Here is a 15,075-nt window from a genome sequence, read left to right on the forward strand (position 1 = left end):
CCCCCTCCCCTCCACACCCTCCCTACCACTTTCCCTCTGCCTCACACCCTGGCCCGCTGCAGCATGGCAGAGCCGCCCGAGGTCAGAGGCTCCTTCTCTCCCCCCCTGTGTCTCCCCCTTTGTCTCTGTCTCTCTCTGCTCCTGGGCAACAGTGGGTCGGGGGCTCTGCACCACAACAGGAATGTGCTCCTGATCATCGGTGAGTGATGAACTCCCCCCGCCCCCGGGACTGGATCTTCGTCTCCACCCCCTCCCTCTCTCCCCAACCCGAAGTTTAAAGCGGATAAATGTGAGGTTATCCACTTTGGTAACAAAACACAGGAAGGCAGATTACTACTTAAATGGCGTCAAGTTGGGAAAAGGGGAAGTACAACGGGATCTGGGGGTCCTTGTACATCAGTCTATGAAAGTAAGCATGCAGGTACAGCAGGCAGTGAAGAAAGCGAATGGCAATGCTGGCCTTCATAACAAGAGGAATCGAATATAGGAGCAAATAGGTCCTTCTGCAGTTGTACAGGGCCCTAGTGAGACCACATCTGGAGTATTGTGTGCAGTTTTGGTCCCCTAATTTGTGGAAGGACATTCTTGCTATTGAGGGAGTGCAGTGTAGGTTTACAAGGTTAATTCCCAGGATGGATTGTCATATGCTGAGAGAATGGAGCAGCTGGGCTTGTACACTCTGGTGCTCAGAAGGATGAGAGGGCATCTCATTGAAACATATAAGATTGTTAAGGGCTTGGACACACTAGAGTGGAACGGGGGGGATGGAAGGGGGGGGAGTGTGCGCCATGCTAACCCCCCCCTTGTCTCCCCCCGGTGTTAGCGGATGACGCAGGCTTTGAGAGCGGCGTGTACAACAACACGGTCGTGCCCACACCCAGCCTGGGGGCGCTGGCTGCTCACGGCCTGGTCTTCACCCACGCCTTCACCTCCGTCAGCAGCTGCTCGCCCAGCCGGGCATCCCTGCTCACCGGCCTGCCACAGGTAATGCCCCTCTCCCCACACCCCGCCCCCTCCCTCCCCCGTAAATACCCCATCCCCCCTCCCCACCCACCCCACCCCGGCCCTCCCCCTACCACTACATACCCCACCCCCTCCCCACTCTCCCCTCCTCCCCCCCCCACCACCACCCCCTCCCAAACCCCCCCCCCCCTCCCCAGCCCCCCTCCCGACTCCCCACCCCACCCTCCCCCTCCCACACCCACCCCCCTCCCAACGCCCTACCCCCATTGCCCCAACCCCCCCCCCACCCCTCCTTGCCCAGCTGCTCACCCCTGCTCACCAGCCTGCCCCAGGTAACTCCCCGAGGGTAAGGGTGCGGATGGGGAGGGAGGGGTGTAGAGCTGAGGCTGGGGGGGGGGGGGGGGATGGGGGTAAAGGGAGATTGAGCCAGGTTGGGGTCAAATACCGGTTGGTGCAACGAGTGTAGATGGGGCCTGTTGGCCGGCAGGGAATAGTCGGGCCGAAGGGCCTGTTTGTGTGCTGGGCCAGGGTGTGCATGGGTGGTGTCCCAGTAATGTGGGGTGGGGGGAAGTGGTGGTGGGGGGGGGGGTGGGTGTCCTGGTGTTGAGGGCTGTGGGTCAGGGGGGGGCTAATGTGTGTGTTTTGCCCCACCCAGCATCAGAACGGGATGTACGGCCTTCACCAAAGTGTCCCACCACTTCAACTCCTTCCAGGGAGTGCGCAGTCTGCCGATGCTTCTCCACCAGGCTGGCATCCGCACCGGTGAGAACCGCACCGAACACCGTCACTCCCACACCGCCCCCCCCCACACTGCCCCCCCCCACACCCACACACCACCACCCCGTCCCATCCCAAACCACCGCCCCACACCCAACACCATCTCACACCACAGGCCACTCGGTCCTAACTCCTCCTGCACTCCCTCCTGTCAGTCTAACCCTCTCCTGCTGTGTGTGAGCACTACCACGCATGACAATAACAAACTAAACTAAAACGAAAACTAAACTAAACTATAACTTTCAAACTGTGACTTTAACTTTCACCGAAACAAACTATAATTTTACACAAAGGAACTATAACATTAACTTAAACAAACCTCGACTTAAACTGAAACGTATACAAACTATAACTAAATGTCAGTGCACACGAGAAAAATAAAAGTTAAACGCAGCAACTAAACTAAAACCGAAAAACATTTTAAAACATTTTTTAACTTAAAACGTCCCTCCACCACTGGTTCCCCTGCATGTGCCCGTACGCCCGTCCTCTACATCTACAACACCCCAGCCCCTGCCCCGTCCCAGCCACCCCATCCCCCAACCTGTACCATCCCCCTCCCCGCAGGCATCATTGGCAAGAAACACGTGGGCCCAGAGGAGGTTTACCCCTTTGACTACGCGGAGACTGAGGAGAACAACTCCATACTACAGGTGGGCCGCAACATCACCCACATCCGCCAGCTTGTCCACACCTTCCTCACAGGGACCTCCGACAGGTGAGGCGGCACTCACCCCCGTAACCTCCACCCCTCACCCCTCCCTCCCCCCCCCCCTATCCTCCGCCCCCCCCCTCTCCTCCTCCCCCCCCTCTCCTTTCCTCCCCCCCCATCCTCCTCCCCCTCTACCCCTCTCCCCCCCTCCCCCCCTCTGCTCCCCCCTCTCCTCCCACCCTCCCCCCCATCCCTACCCCTCGCTCCTCCCCCATTCCTCTCCTCCTCCCCCCTATCCTCTCCTCCTCCCCCCCCTATCCTCTCCTCCTCCACCCACCCTATCCTCCTCCCCCCTCTACCTCTCCCCCCCTCCTTCCCCCCCTCTACCTCCCCCCTCTACCTCTCCCCCCCTCCTTCCCCCCCTCTCCTTCCCCCCCTCTCCTCCCCCCCCCCCCCCACAGTGCTCACCGTGCTGTGTGTGTTGTCCCGTCTCCAGGCCCTTCTTCCTGTACGTGGCATTCCACGACCCCCACCGCTGTGGCCACTCACACCCGCAGTACGGCTCCTTCTGTGAGAAGTTCGGCAACGGTGAGCCGGGGATGGGCCGGATCCCAGACTGGAGACCACGGCACTACCGGCCCGAGCAGGTGACGGTAAGCTGCACTACCCGCCGGGGCTGGGGCTGGGGCTGGGGCCGCTCCACATTCCACCCCCAGAGTAGACATCCCACCCCGACATCTCTCCGCAAAACCTTGCAACTATTTGATTGCTTAAAGGAGATAGCACAGAGTCAGGCCCTTCGGCCCAACCAGTGACAAAAGGTGCAGGTTTGTAGGTTAGTTGGCTTTGCTTGGCCCATATCCTGTTCAACCTGCCCAAATATCCTCTAAATGTTAAAAGACGGAAGACAATAGGAGCAGGAGTAGGCCATTCGGCCCTTCGAGCCAGTACCGCCATTCAATGTGATCATGGCTGATCAACCCCAATCAGTACCCCGTTCCTGCCTTCTCCCCATATCCCCTGACTCCGCTATCTTTAAGAGCCCTATCTAGCTCTCTCTTGAAAGCATCCAGAGAACCTGTGTACACAATCATGAGAGGAATAGATCGGGTAGACGGACACAGTAGGCGAATGGAGGGACCAGAGGACATAGGTTCGAGGTGAAGGGGAATAGTTTTAATAGGAATCTGAGGGGTGACTTTTTCACACAGACGGTGGTGGGTGTATGGAACAAGCTGCCAGAGGAGGTAGTTGAGGCTGGGGTCTATCCCGACGTTTAGACAGGTCCATGGATAGGACAGGTTTGGAGGGATATGGGCCAAATATGGGCAGGTGGGACTAGTGTAGCTGGGAAGTCGGGCTGAAGGGCCTCTCTCCATACTATCACTCTATGACTATGAAATGGGGGGGGGCGGGGAGTTACGTGGGGCAAATGTAGAACGGACGGTGCAAAATTCACCCCTGACAGGATTTTTCTCCCCCTGCTGTTCCCCTCTGCCCAGGTTCCACCCTTCATGCCAGACACCCCCGCATCTCGCTCCGACCTGGCTGCCCAGTACACCACCATCAGCCGTCTAGACCAAGGTAAGTCTCCGTCAGCCGTCTAGACCAAGTAATGTCACTGTCTAGACCAAGGTGTGTCACCGTCTAGAGTCTAGACCAAGGTAAGATCACCATACGTCACCATCAGACGTCTAGACTAAGATCCAGTCATGGTACACTCCAATCAGCTGTGTGTGTGTCGGAAGGAACTGCAGATGCTGGTTTAAACCGAAGCTAGACGCTAAAGGCTGGAGTAACTCAGCGGGACAGGCAGCGTCTCTGTAGAGAAGGAATGGGTAAAGTTTTGGGTCAAGACCCTTGTTCAGACACAAACATCTCGACCCGAAACGTCACCCATTCCTTCTCCAGAGATGCTGCCTGTCCCGCTGAGTTACTCCAGCATTTTGAGTCTGGTCAGCCATGTGTTGTCTTTCCGCTGACTGGTTAGCACACAACAAGAGCTTTGCACTGGTGACAACAAACTAGAAACATAGAAAATAGGAGCAGGAGTAGGCCATTCGGCCCGTCGAGCCAGCACCGCCATTCAATATGATCATCCAGAATCAGTACCCCGTTCCTGCTTTCTCCCCTTGTCCCTTGATTCCATTAGCCCAAAGAACTCTATCTAACTCTCTTGAAAACATCCAGTGAATTGTCCTCCACTGCCTTCTGTGGCAGAGAATGCCCACGGATTCATGTCTGGGCGATGGTGGGCCGAATGGCCTGCCTGTGTACTATACGTGGTTACTGACGGTACCTCTGCTCTTGTTCCCCTGTGGCTGCTGCAGGGATCGGGCTGGTGCTGAAGGAGCTGGCGGAGGCCGGCCATGCCAACGATACGCTGGTGATCTACAGCTCCGACAACGGGATCCCCTTCCCCAATGGCCGCACCAACCTATACCGACCGGGACTGGCCGAACCCATGGTGGTCCACTCACCGGCCCACCGTCAACGCTGGGGGCAAGTCAGCAACGCCTTCGTCAGCCTGCTTGGTGCGTCACGCACACGCACACGTGCACATACACACACACGCACGCGTGCACATACACATGCACACACACACACACACACATTCACACGCACACACACACACGCACGCGTGCACATACACATGCACACACGCACACACACACGCGCACACACGCATGCACCCACACACACCACACACGTGCACACACGCACGCACATGCACACATGCACACACATACTCACGCGCACACACACACACACATTCACACGCACACACACATGCACGCGTGCACATACACATGCACACACGCACACACACGCGCACACACGCATGCACCCCACACACACACACGCACATGCACACACGCACACACATGCACACACGCACACACATGCACACATGCACGCACATGCACAGATGCACCCACACACACGCGCACACACACAGATACACGCACGCACACACACGCACAGATACACGCACACTACGCACACGCACGCGCGCACACGGCACACACACACACACACACAGATACACACTACATGCACACACACACACACACACACACACACACACACACACACACACACACACACGCCCTAGGTGTAGGATAGTGATCGCTGGTCGGCACGGACTCGGTGGGCCGAAGGGCCTGTTTCCACGCTGTTTCTCTAAACTAAAACTAAACTTTAGAGCCTATAGAAACTATAGTTTATTTTTAGTTTAGAGGCACAGAGCGAAAACAGGCCCTTCGGCCCACCATGCCGACCAGCGATCACTGGACAATAGACAATAGGTGCAGGAGTAGGCCATTCGGCCCTTCGAGCCAGCACCGCCATTCAATGTGATCATGGCTGATCATCCCCAATCAGTACCCCGTTCCTGCCTTCTCCCCATATCCCCTGACTCCTCTATTTTTAAGAGCCCTATCTAGCTCTCTCTTGAAAGCATCCAGAGAACCTGCCTCCACCGCCCTCTGAGGCAGAGAATTCCACAGACTCACCACTCTCTTTGAGAAAAAGTGTTTTCTCGTCTCTGTTCTAAATGGCTTACTCCTTATTCTTATACTGTGGCCCCTGGTTCTGGACTCCCCCAACATCGGGAACATGTTTCCTGCCTCTAGCGCGTCCAATCCCTTAACAATCTTATATGTTTCAATGAGATACCCTCTCATCCTTCTAAACTCCAAGAGTGTACAAGCCCAGCTGCTCCATTCTCTCAGTTCAGGAAAGATAGATCAGCCATGATTGAATGGCAGAGTAGACCTGATGGGCTGAATGGCCTGTGAAACTAGCCCCTAACCATCTGACCCTTTGGGTTCTGCAGATATAACCCCGACCATCCTGGACTGGTTTGACGTCCCGTACCCCAGCTACAGCATCTTTGGGAAGGGTAAGTTGGTGCACCTGACCGGGAGGTCGCTGCTGCCGGTGCTGGAGTTGGAGCAGCCGTGGGAGACGGTGTTTGCCAGCCAGAGCCACCACGAGGTGACCATGTACTACCCCATGAGGGCGTTGCACCACCTGCAGTACCGCCTGCTCCACAACCTCCACTTCAAGATGCCCTTCCCCATCGACCAGGACCTGTACGTGTCGCCCACCTTCCAGGACCTGTTGAACCGCACGCTGGGCGGCCGGCCCACCCACTGGGACAAGACCCTCAGCCAGTACTACTACCGGGAGCGGTGGGAGCTCTTCGACACCCGGGCTGACCCGGGCGAGATCCACAACCTGGCGTGGGACCCCCGCTACCGGCCGCTGCTGGAGGACATGCAGGGACAGCTGAGGAAGTGGCAGTGGGTGACCCACGACCCCTGGGTCTGTGCCCCTGATGGAGTGCTGGAAGACCAGGGGTCCTACAAGCTGCAGCCACAGTGCCTGCCCCTGTACAACCAGCTGTGACCCACGACCCCCCCCAAGGGGCGGCACGGTGGCGCAGCGGTAGAGTCGCTGCCTCACAGCGCCGCCTTCGTTCCCCACTGCGGGTGCTGTCTGTACGGAGTTTGCACGTTCTCCCCGTGACCTGCGTGGCTTTTCCCCGGGTGCTCCGGTTTCCGCCTGCACTCCAAAGACGTGCAGGTTTGTGGGTTAGTTGGCTTGCGATAAATGTAAATTATCCCTAGAGTGTCGGATAGTGCTAGTGTACGCTGGTCGGCACGGACTCGTTGGGTCGAAGGGCCTGTTTCCGCGCTGTATCTCTAAACTAAACTAAGGACTTTTACAATGTACAGAGTTTGCATGTTCTCCCTGGGACCACATGGGTTTTCTCCGGGTGACAATAGACAATAGGTGCAGGAGTAGGCCATTCGGCCCTTCGAGCCAGCACCGCCATTCAATGTGATCATGGCTGATCATCCCCAATCAGTACCCCGTTCCTGCCTTCTCCCCATATCCCCTGACTCGGCTATTTTTAAGAGCCCTATCTAGCTCTCTCTTGAAAGCATCCAGAGAACCCGCCTCCACCGCCCTCTGAGGCAGAGAATTCCACCGACTCTATCTACAGGAGAATGCTAGTGTACGCTGGTCGGCACGGACTCGGTGGGCCGAAGGTGGGCGATGTTTCCACACTGTGTCTCTAAACTAAACTAAACTAAACTAAGGACTTTTACAATGTACAGAGTTTGCACGTTCTCCCCAGGGACCACGTGGGTTTTCTCCGGGTGCTCCTGTTTCCTCCCAGATCCTAAATACATGTCGGTTTGTAACTTAATTAGCCTCTGTAAATTGTCTCTAGCGTGTGGGATGTAACCAGTGTATGGGGATCGTAGGTCAGCGTGGGACTCTGCCACACAATTGCAAGATTATTTCTTTGATTTTTGTGAATTCTAGTCCTTTTGCAATAAAAATCACTGCACTGTTGGTTAGCCCAACCGCTTGGTGTACCTGTCTGCTGATGTGTTTGCAATCTTGTTCTCTCTCACACACACACACACACACACACACACACACACACGCACACACACACACACACACACACACACACACACACACACGCACACACACACACACACACACACACATGCACACGCTGGCTGCTGCCTCTTGGGGCTGCATAGTGGGAGAGTTGCTGCCTTACAGCGCTTGTAGCGCTGGAGACCCTGGTTGGATTCCGATACGGGCGCTGTCTGTACGGAGTTTGTACGTTCTCCCTGTGACCTGCGAAGGGTTTCCTCCAAGATCTTCCCACACTCTATAGGTGTGCAGGTTTGTAGGTTAATTGGCTTGGTGCAAGTGTAAAATTGTCCCTAGTTTGTGTATTAATGTGCGGGGATCGCTGGTCGGTGCAGACCCGGAGGGCCGAAGGGCCGGTTTCTGTGCTGTATCTCTAAACTAAACTAGTCCCTTCTTTATCTCTCCACATCATCGTCTATATCTCTTGTTTCCCTTATTCCCTGCCACAGAGGGCAGTGGAGGCCAAGTCACTGGATGGATTTAAGAGCGAGTTAGATAGAGCTCTGGGGGCTAGTGGAATCAAGGGATATGGGGAGAAGGCAGGCACGGGTTATTGATTGGGGACAATCAGCCATGATCACAATCAATGGTGGTTTTGGCACGAAGGGCCTATTTTCTATGTTTCTATGTCTGAAGAAGGGTCTCGACCCAAAACGTCACCTATTTCCTTCGCTCCATAGATGCTGCCTCACCTGCTGAGTTTCTCCAGCATTTTTGTCTACCTTCAAAATGTAAATGTTATCCCATTCTTGGTGTCCTGGCAGGGCAGCGCCCACTTTGAACTGGTGTGAAGAAGGGTCTCGACCCAAAATGTCACCCACTCCCTCTCTCCAGAGATGCTGCCTGTAGTTGCTCCAGCATCTTGTGTCCACTTTGAAGCGGGCTGGGCTGTAACAAGAAGGAGCAATACTCGAGAGTCGCAGCCAGAGGGAGCACACGGGCTGGCAACTGCTGCTGCTTTAACCCTGTGTGGGAAGGAACTGCAGCTGATGGTCTATAGCGCACACAGCCGCAAAATGCTACAGTGAACTCAGCGGGTCAGGCAGCATCTCTGGAGAACATGAGGGACAGGCGATGCTTCAGGTCGGGATCCTTCTTCAGACTGAAGGGGAAGTCTCACCCCAGTCTCCCCCCATCAGGCGAGAGGGACATAAGTGTGAAAACGCACACACCCTCCAGATCCAGGGACAGTTTCTTCCCAACTTTAGAGATACAGCGCAGGAAACAGGCCCTTCGGCCCACTGGGTCCGTGCTGACCCAGCGACCCCCGCACTATCCTAAACACTGGGGGGGCAATTTACCAATGTACTGAAGCCAATTGACCGACAAACCTGCACGTCTTTGGAGTGGGAGGAAACCCGAACGCCCGGAGAAAACCCACGCGGGTCACGGGGGAGAACGTGCAAACTCCGTACAGACAGCAGCCGTGGTCAGGATGGAACCTGGGTCTGTGGGCGCTGGGAGGCAGCAACTCTACGGTGGTGGGGGTGGGGTGGGCAGGCTGCTTGCTGTGAACGGTTCCTAATCCCTGGATGATTCAGGATGAGTTGCCCCCGCCCACGGGGCGCAGGGAGGAGGGGAGGGGAGGGGGGCTGTTTCAAGGTGCGTGTGTGACAGTGACGGGGACGAGGGGAGCGGCAGCGATCGCGGCTATTTAAAGGAGGGCAGAGATGAAAAGTTTTCAGTTCTGAGCTTCTGCCTGAGAGCGGGCACTGACGGAGGCACAGAGACCAGATCTACACAGAGAACAGAGACACAGCGTGAAACAGTGGCAGCTAAAGAGAGAGACGGGAACACAGAGGCACAGAGACACAGACTGAGAGAGAGAGAGACAGAGTCCAAGAGCTGACTGAGGTACAGACTGAAACACAGAGAGGGGTAGAGACACAGAGAGACACACACACACACACACACAGTCACAGACAGACAGCCTCCAGGAGGTGAGCAGGTCCAGAATAAACGACAGTGAGAGCCAGACAGACAGAGGTGAGCAGGTGCAGACAGAGACACAGTGACCCACAGCCAGCGAGGGTCTCAGACAGACAGACAGACACAACCAGTGAGGGTCTCAGACAGACAGACACAGACACAGCCAGTGAGGGTCTCAGACAGACAGACAGACACAGCCAGTGAGGGTCTCAGACAGACAGACAGACAGACAGACAGACAGACACAGCATGGCCCCACTGGCTCGGTCGCTGAGGCTGGCGGCGGTGTGTGCGCTGCTGGCGGCTCTGGTCCCGGGGCCGGGCGAGGCATGGTACAAGCAGGCGGCGGGACCCAGCTACTACTCGGTGGGCAGAGCCTCGGGGCTGCTGTCCGGCATCCGCCGCTCCCCCTACACCCGCAGCTCGGAGCCCGGAGACGCGGCACACAACAGCGTGGAGGCGAAGGTCGCCCCTCCAGCCCGGGGCGCCGTGTTCATCAAAAACATGGTGAGCGGAGGGAAGGGGAGGGGAGGGGGGGGGGGGGTGGTGGTGGTGGGGGGGGAGATCAGGGGGGGGAGAGGGGGGGGGGGGGTGGTGGGGAAGAGAGTGGGGGGCAGTGGGGGGAGATCAGAAGGAGGGGGAGAGGTGGGGAGAGATTGGACTAAGGGGGAGAGAAGAATTGAGGAGGGGAGGAGAGGGATGGGATAGATGGAGAGAGAGAGAAGATGAGAGAAGGGAGGGTGGATGATGAGAGATTGAGAGAGGGCGGAGGTAGCAGACACTCAGTTTCACACACACACACATATTCTCTCCCTCTCTCTCTCTCTCACACACACACACACACACATTCTCCGCGATTAGACAGGGGATGAAATCCAGAATTATTCCGTGTTTTTACTCCTTAATTAGTGCATCCTATTTTTTGTTGTAAATCCTTAAAGAATGTAACTTTAAACACACGCGCTATCCTCGCTTTAAGTCGCGTCTCCAGACCGCTGGCAACAAGTGTAATTGTAAAGAAACTCACAGTTTTAACCTCGAAAGTGAATGTGCAATCTGGAAGACAGACACAACATGCTGGAGTAACTCAGCGGGACAGGCAGCATCTCTGGATAGAGAGAGAAAGAGAGAGAGAGGGGGGGAATGGGTGACGTTTCTGGTCGAGACCCTTCTTCAGAGATAACTCCAGCATTTTTGTGTGTTGTGTTGTGTGTGTCTTCCATTTAAACCCGCGCCTGCCGTTCTGTTCCCGCATGTATAATCTCAAGGTGTGTGTGTGTGTGCTGGGCGTGATGTGAGCCGTCCGGCGGGCTTTAGGACCGCGCGGGAGCCCCCTCACCAAGTGGGGACCAGAGATAAAACTGGTCTGTCAAAGTGAATGTTTGCAGGAATAAACACATCTTTCAGGCGGTAACTGAAGGCAGTTTATATCCAGTGCCAATCTTGCAAAAACTTGCATGGAGATGGAAAATGGTGCCATCAGCTCATATGTGATAGGAGCAGAATTAGGCCATTCGTCCCATCAAGTCTACTCCACCATTCAATCACGGCTGATCTATCTCTCCCTCCTAACCCCATTCTCCTGCCTTCTCCCCATAACCTCTGACACCCGAACTAATCAATAATATATCTATCTCGGGCTTAAATACATCCACAGACTTGTCCTCCACACATTCACCATTCCTCCTCATCTCCTTCCTAAAAAGGACATCCTTTAAATCTGAGTTTTTAAGAAGGAACTGCAGATGCTGGAAAATCGAAGGTACACAAAAATGCTGGAGAAACTCAGCGGGTGCAGCAGCATCTATGGAGCGAAGGAAATAGGCAACGTTTCGTCCCGAAACGTTGCCTATTTCCTTCGCTCCATAGATGCTGCTGCACCCGCTGAGTTTCTCCAGCATTTTTGAGTGCCTTCCTTTAAATCTGTGGTTACGACCTCTGGTCCTAGACTCTCCCACTAGTGGAAACATCCTCTCCGCGTCCACTCTTTCCGAGCCTATTAATTTCTCCACCTGGTTGACGACGTTAATAATTCAGAGCATTGGACTTTGTCCCTGGAACTGACCCGCTACAATGCTGAGAACTAATATTCTGCACTCTGAACTAATATTCTCCTCTTTGCGCTACCTATTGTGCTCGAGTTTGAACCGATTGTGTCGATGTAGGGGTGTATCTGATCTGTTTGGCTGGCATGCACGTCACCTATTCCTTCTCTCCAGAGATGCTGCCTGCCTGGCTGAGTTACTCCAGCGTTTTGTGCCTGGCCTTGGTATAAACCAGCATCTGCTGTCCCATCTTACACTGCTACAAGCTTTGTTTTGCAAGGCTGGCCAACGAGGTCAAATTGCATAAACCGTGCAGCATCAGTTCCAGAGACAACAGCGAGAAGGTAGACAAAAGTGCTGGAGAAACTCAGCGGGTGCAGCAGCATCTATGGAGCGAAGGAAATGGGCAACGTTTCGGGTCTGAAGAAGGGTTTCGGCCCGAAACGTTGTCCATTCCCTTCGCTCCATGGATGCTGCTGCACCCGCTGTGTTTCTCCAGCATTTTTGTCTACCTTCGATTTTCCAGCATTTGCAGTTCCTTCTTAAAAACCAGGGAGAGAGGTTGGGGTATGGGGGTGGGGGGAGGAGAATAAAGCCCTACCCTGTTCAACCGCTCCCTATAGCTCAGGCCATCGAGTCCTGGCAACATCCCAGTAAATCTTTTCTGAACCCTTTCCAGTTTAACATCACCTTTAACATATCCCTTAACGACATACAATAACAACTGAACACAATGTTCTTAAGATGGACACAAATAGTCTGGATCAATGACTCAATGGGTCAGGCAGCATCCCCGGGGAAAAGGAATAAGTGACGTTTCAGGTCGGGACCCAGGGCAGGCTAGATGCAGGGAAAATATCACCGATGTTGGGGGAGTCCGGAACCAGAGGTCACACAGTTTAAGAATCAGGGGTCGGCCATTTAGGACTGAGATGAGGAAAAACGTTTTTGCCCAGAGAGTTGTGAATCTGTGGAATTCTCTGCCTCAGAAGGCAGTGGAGGCCGATTCACTGGATGTTTTCAAGAGAGAGTTAGATAGAGATCTCGGGGCTAACGGAATCAAGGGATGTGGGGAGAAGGCAGGAACGGGGTACTGATTTTGGTTGATCATATTGAATGACGGTGCCGTCTGGAAGGGTTATATAGCCAACTCCTGCACCTGTTTTTCTGTTTCTACGTGTGTGTGTGTGTGTTTGTGTGTTGCAGGTGGTGTGCGTGAAGGACATCTTGCCGAGTTTGCAGACCTGCGAGTTGCTTCCCGAAGGACTCAACACCTTTCAGTGCAAGGCCGACATCTTCCTCTCTCTGGACAGTCAGGACTGCGGCAATGTCTGACGGACCCGCTCCACCACACCACCAAGAGACCCCCCCCCCGACCCCACTCCACCTCACACCAAATGTTTTTATCTCCATTCATTCCCAAAGATTCAAGACAACCAACTCCAGACTCGACGACCAGTCAAAATCTGTTTAAAACAAAATGAACCAACATATTTGTAGCTGAGCGGTTGCTGGGTTGTTGTTGATTCTCTCTCTATGTTAAATACATTACGGTATGAATGCAGAAGGAATATATAAATGAACCATGCATTGGTAATAATGTCTGCATCGGCATTGACTATTAAATTTCAGCCTTAAAAAAAAAATCTGTGTCTCTGCTCCTGTGTGAAACTGATTTCCAAACCCTGCTCCCATTTACTGGTGGGTATCAGGCAAATAGAGCACTAAATAATGGGGTGTGAGATTGCAACCTTCACGTGGTCCGCCCGCCCAGCTTCAACGAATGCAATCAACCCGGCGCGTACAATCAAGTAAGATCAAGTAGAACAAGTTGTCCTACAACTTTAGGCTGTGCACGCCATACGCAAGAAGCACTAAATAATAAACTTTGGAGGGAGGGAGGGAGGGAGAAATTGGTTTCAAAGACGACTTGACCCTCTCTATGTGGTTCTACGCAACCAAAAAGTTTAGTCTAGTTTAGAGATACAGCACGGAAACAGGTCCTTTGGCCCACACCGACCAGCGATCCCCGCACATTAACACTATCTAGGGCCAATTTAAAACATTTTTTTTACACACACACACACACAGCCAATTAACCTACAAACCTGCACCTCTTTCGAGTGTGGGCGGAAACCAAAGATATCGGAGAAAACCCGCACAGGTCACGGAGGGGGGAAGGTACAAACTCTGTACAGACAGCACCCATAGTTGGGATCGAACCCGGGTCTCCGGCGCTGAAAGCGCTGTAAGGAAGCAACTCTACCGCTGCGCCACCGTAGCCTTTCACTGTACCTCGGTACAAGGCCTTTTCCAAGATGGCGCCCAAGGCAGGCGACTATTTGGGAGCTAGCCACAGACACAGATCGACAATCACATATTACAATCGCTCCACACTCTTAAACCTTGCTATTGAGGGAGCCCAGCGTAGGTTTACAAGGTTAATTCCCGGGATGGCGGGACTGTCATATGCGGAGAGAATGGAGCAGCTGGGCTTGTACACTCTGGAGTTTAGAAGGATGAGAGGCAATCTCAATGAAACATATAAGATTGTTAACGGTTTGGACACGCTAGAGGCAGGAAACATGTTCCTGATGTTGGGGGAGTCCAGAACCAGGGGCCACAGTTTAAGAATAAGGGGTAAGCCATTTAGAACGGAGACGAGGAAACACTTTTTCTCACATAGGGTTGTGAGTCTGTGGAATTCTCTGCCTGAGAGGGCGGTGGAGGCAGGTTCTCTGGATGATTCCAAGAGAGAGCTGGATAGGGCTCTTAAAGATAGAGGAGTCAGGGGATATGGGGAGAAGGCAGGAACGGGGTACTGATTGGGGATGATCAGACATGATTACATTGAATGGTGGTGCTGGCTCGAAGGGCCGAATGGCCTACTCCTGCACCTATTGTCTATTGTCTCTCTACTACAGCAACATTCATTGCTTTAAATGTGCACAGTGTGGATGGCTTGATTGTAATTGCGTATTGCCTTTCTGGTGACTGGTTAGCCTGCAATAAAAGCTTCTCACTGGACCGCGGTCCACGTGACAATGAACTACACTCAACTATGCAGGAAGAGGTCATCTAGACTTTGGAGAGACAGTGCGGAAACAGGCCCTTCGGCCCATCGAGTCCGCGCCGACCAGCGATACCAGCACTATCCTACACACACTAGGGACAATTTACCATTATTACCAAAGCAAAATTAACCGACAAACATTGTGTGCACGTCATTGGAGTGTGGGAGGAAACC

General features: G+C 54.0%; 2 protein-coding genes across 2 annotated transcripts; both read left to right on the forward strand.

The window, feature by feature from the left end:
• Positions 1-15: 15 nt before the first annotated feature.
• sgsh (N-sulfoglucosamine sulfohydrolase (sulfamidase)) lies at positions 16-7,771 on the forward strand. Its single transcript, XM_055653811.1, is given in 9 exon segments — positions 16-199; positions 824-984; positions 1,619-1,654; positions 1,656-1,725; positions 2,308-2,458; positions 2,889-3,045; positions 3,895-3,976; positions 4,723-4,926; positions 6,231-7,771. Coding segments are annotated over 9 exon segments (1,572 nt in total). The 5' UTR covers positions 16-63; the 3' UTR covers positions 6,806-7,771.
• Positions 7,772-9,495: 1,724 nt separating this feature from the next.
• On the forward strand, positions 9,496-13,474 carry npb (neuropeptide B). Its single transcript, XM_055653813.1, has 2 exons — positions 9,496-10,290; positions 13,035-13,474. The coding sequence occupies exons 1-2, from the start codon at positions 10,033-10,035 to the stop codon at positions 13,161-13,163; spliced, it is 387 nt and encodes a 128-aa protein (XP_055509788.1). The 5' UTR covers positions 9,496-10,032; the 3' UTR covers positions 13,164-13,474.
• Positions 13,475-15,075: the final 1,601 nt, after the last annotated feature.

Source organism: Leucoraja erinacea, chromosome 23 (assembly GCF_028641065.1).
Source record: "Leucoraja erinacea ecotype New England chromosome 23, Leri_hhj_1, whole genome shotgun sequence".
Taxonomy (NCBI): Eukaryota; Metazoa; Chordata; class Chondrichthyes; order Rajiformes; family Rajidae; genus Leucoraja; species Leucoraja erinaceus.

What these genes read in the sequence shown, in the direction of transcription:
- npb (XM_055653813.1), top strand. Translation starts at nt 10,033, where the DNA reads ATGGCCCCACTGGCTCGGTCGCTGAGGCTGGCGGCGGTGTGTGCGCTG. An exon ending in CCGTGTTCATCAAAAACATG is followed by an intron (nt 10,291 to 13,034) that starts GTGAGCGGAGGG and finishes TGTGTGTTGCAG; the next exon opens with GTGGTGTGCGTGAAGGACAT.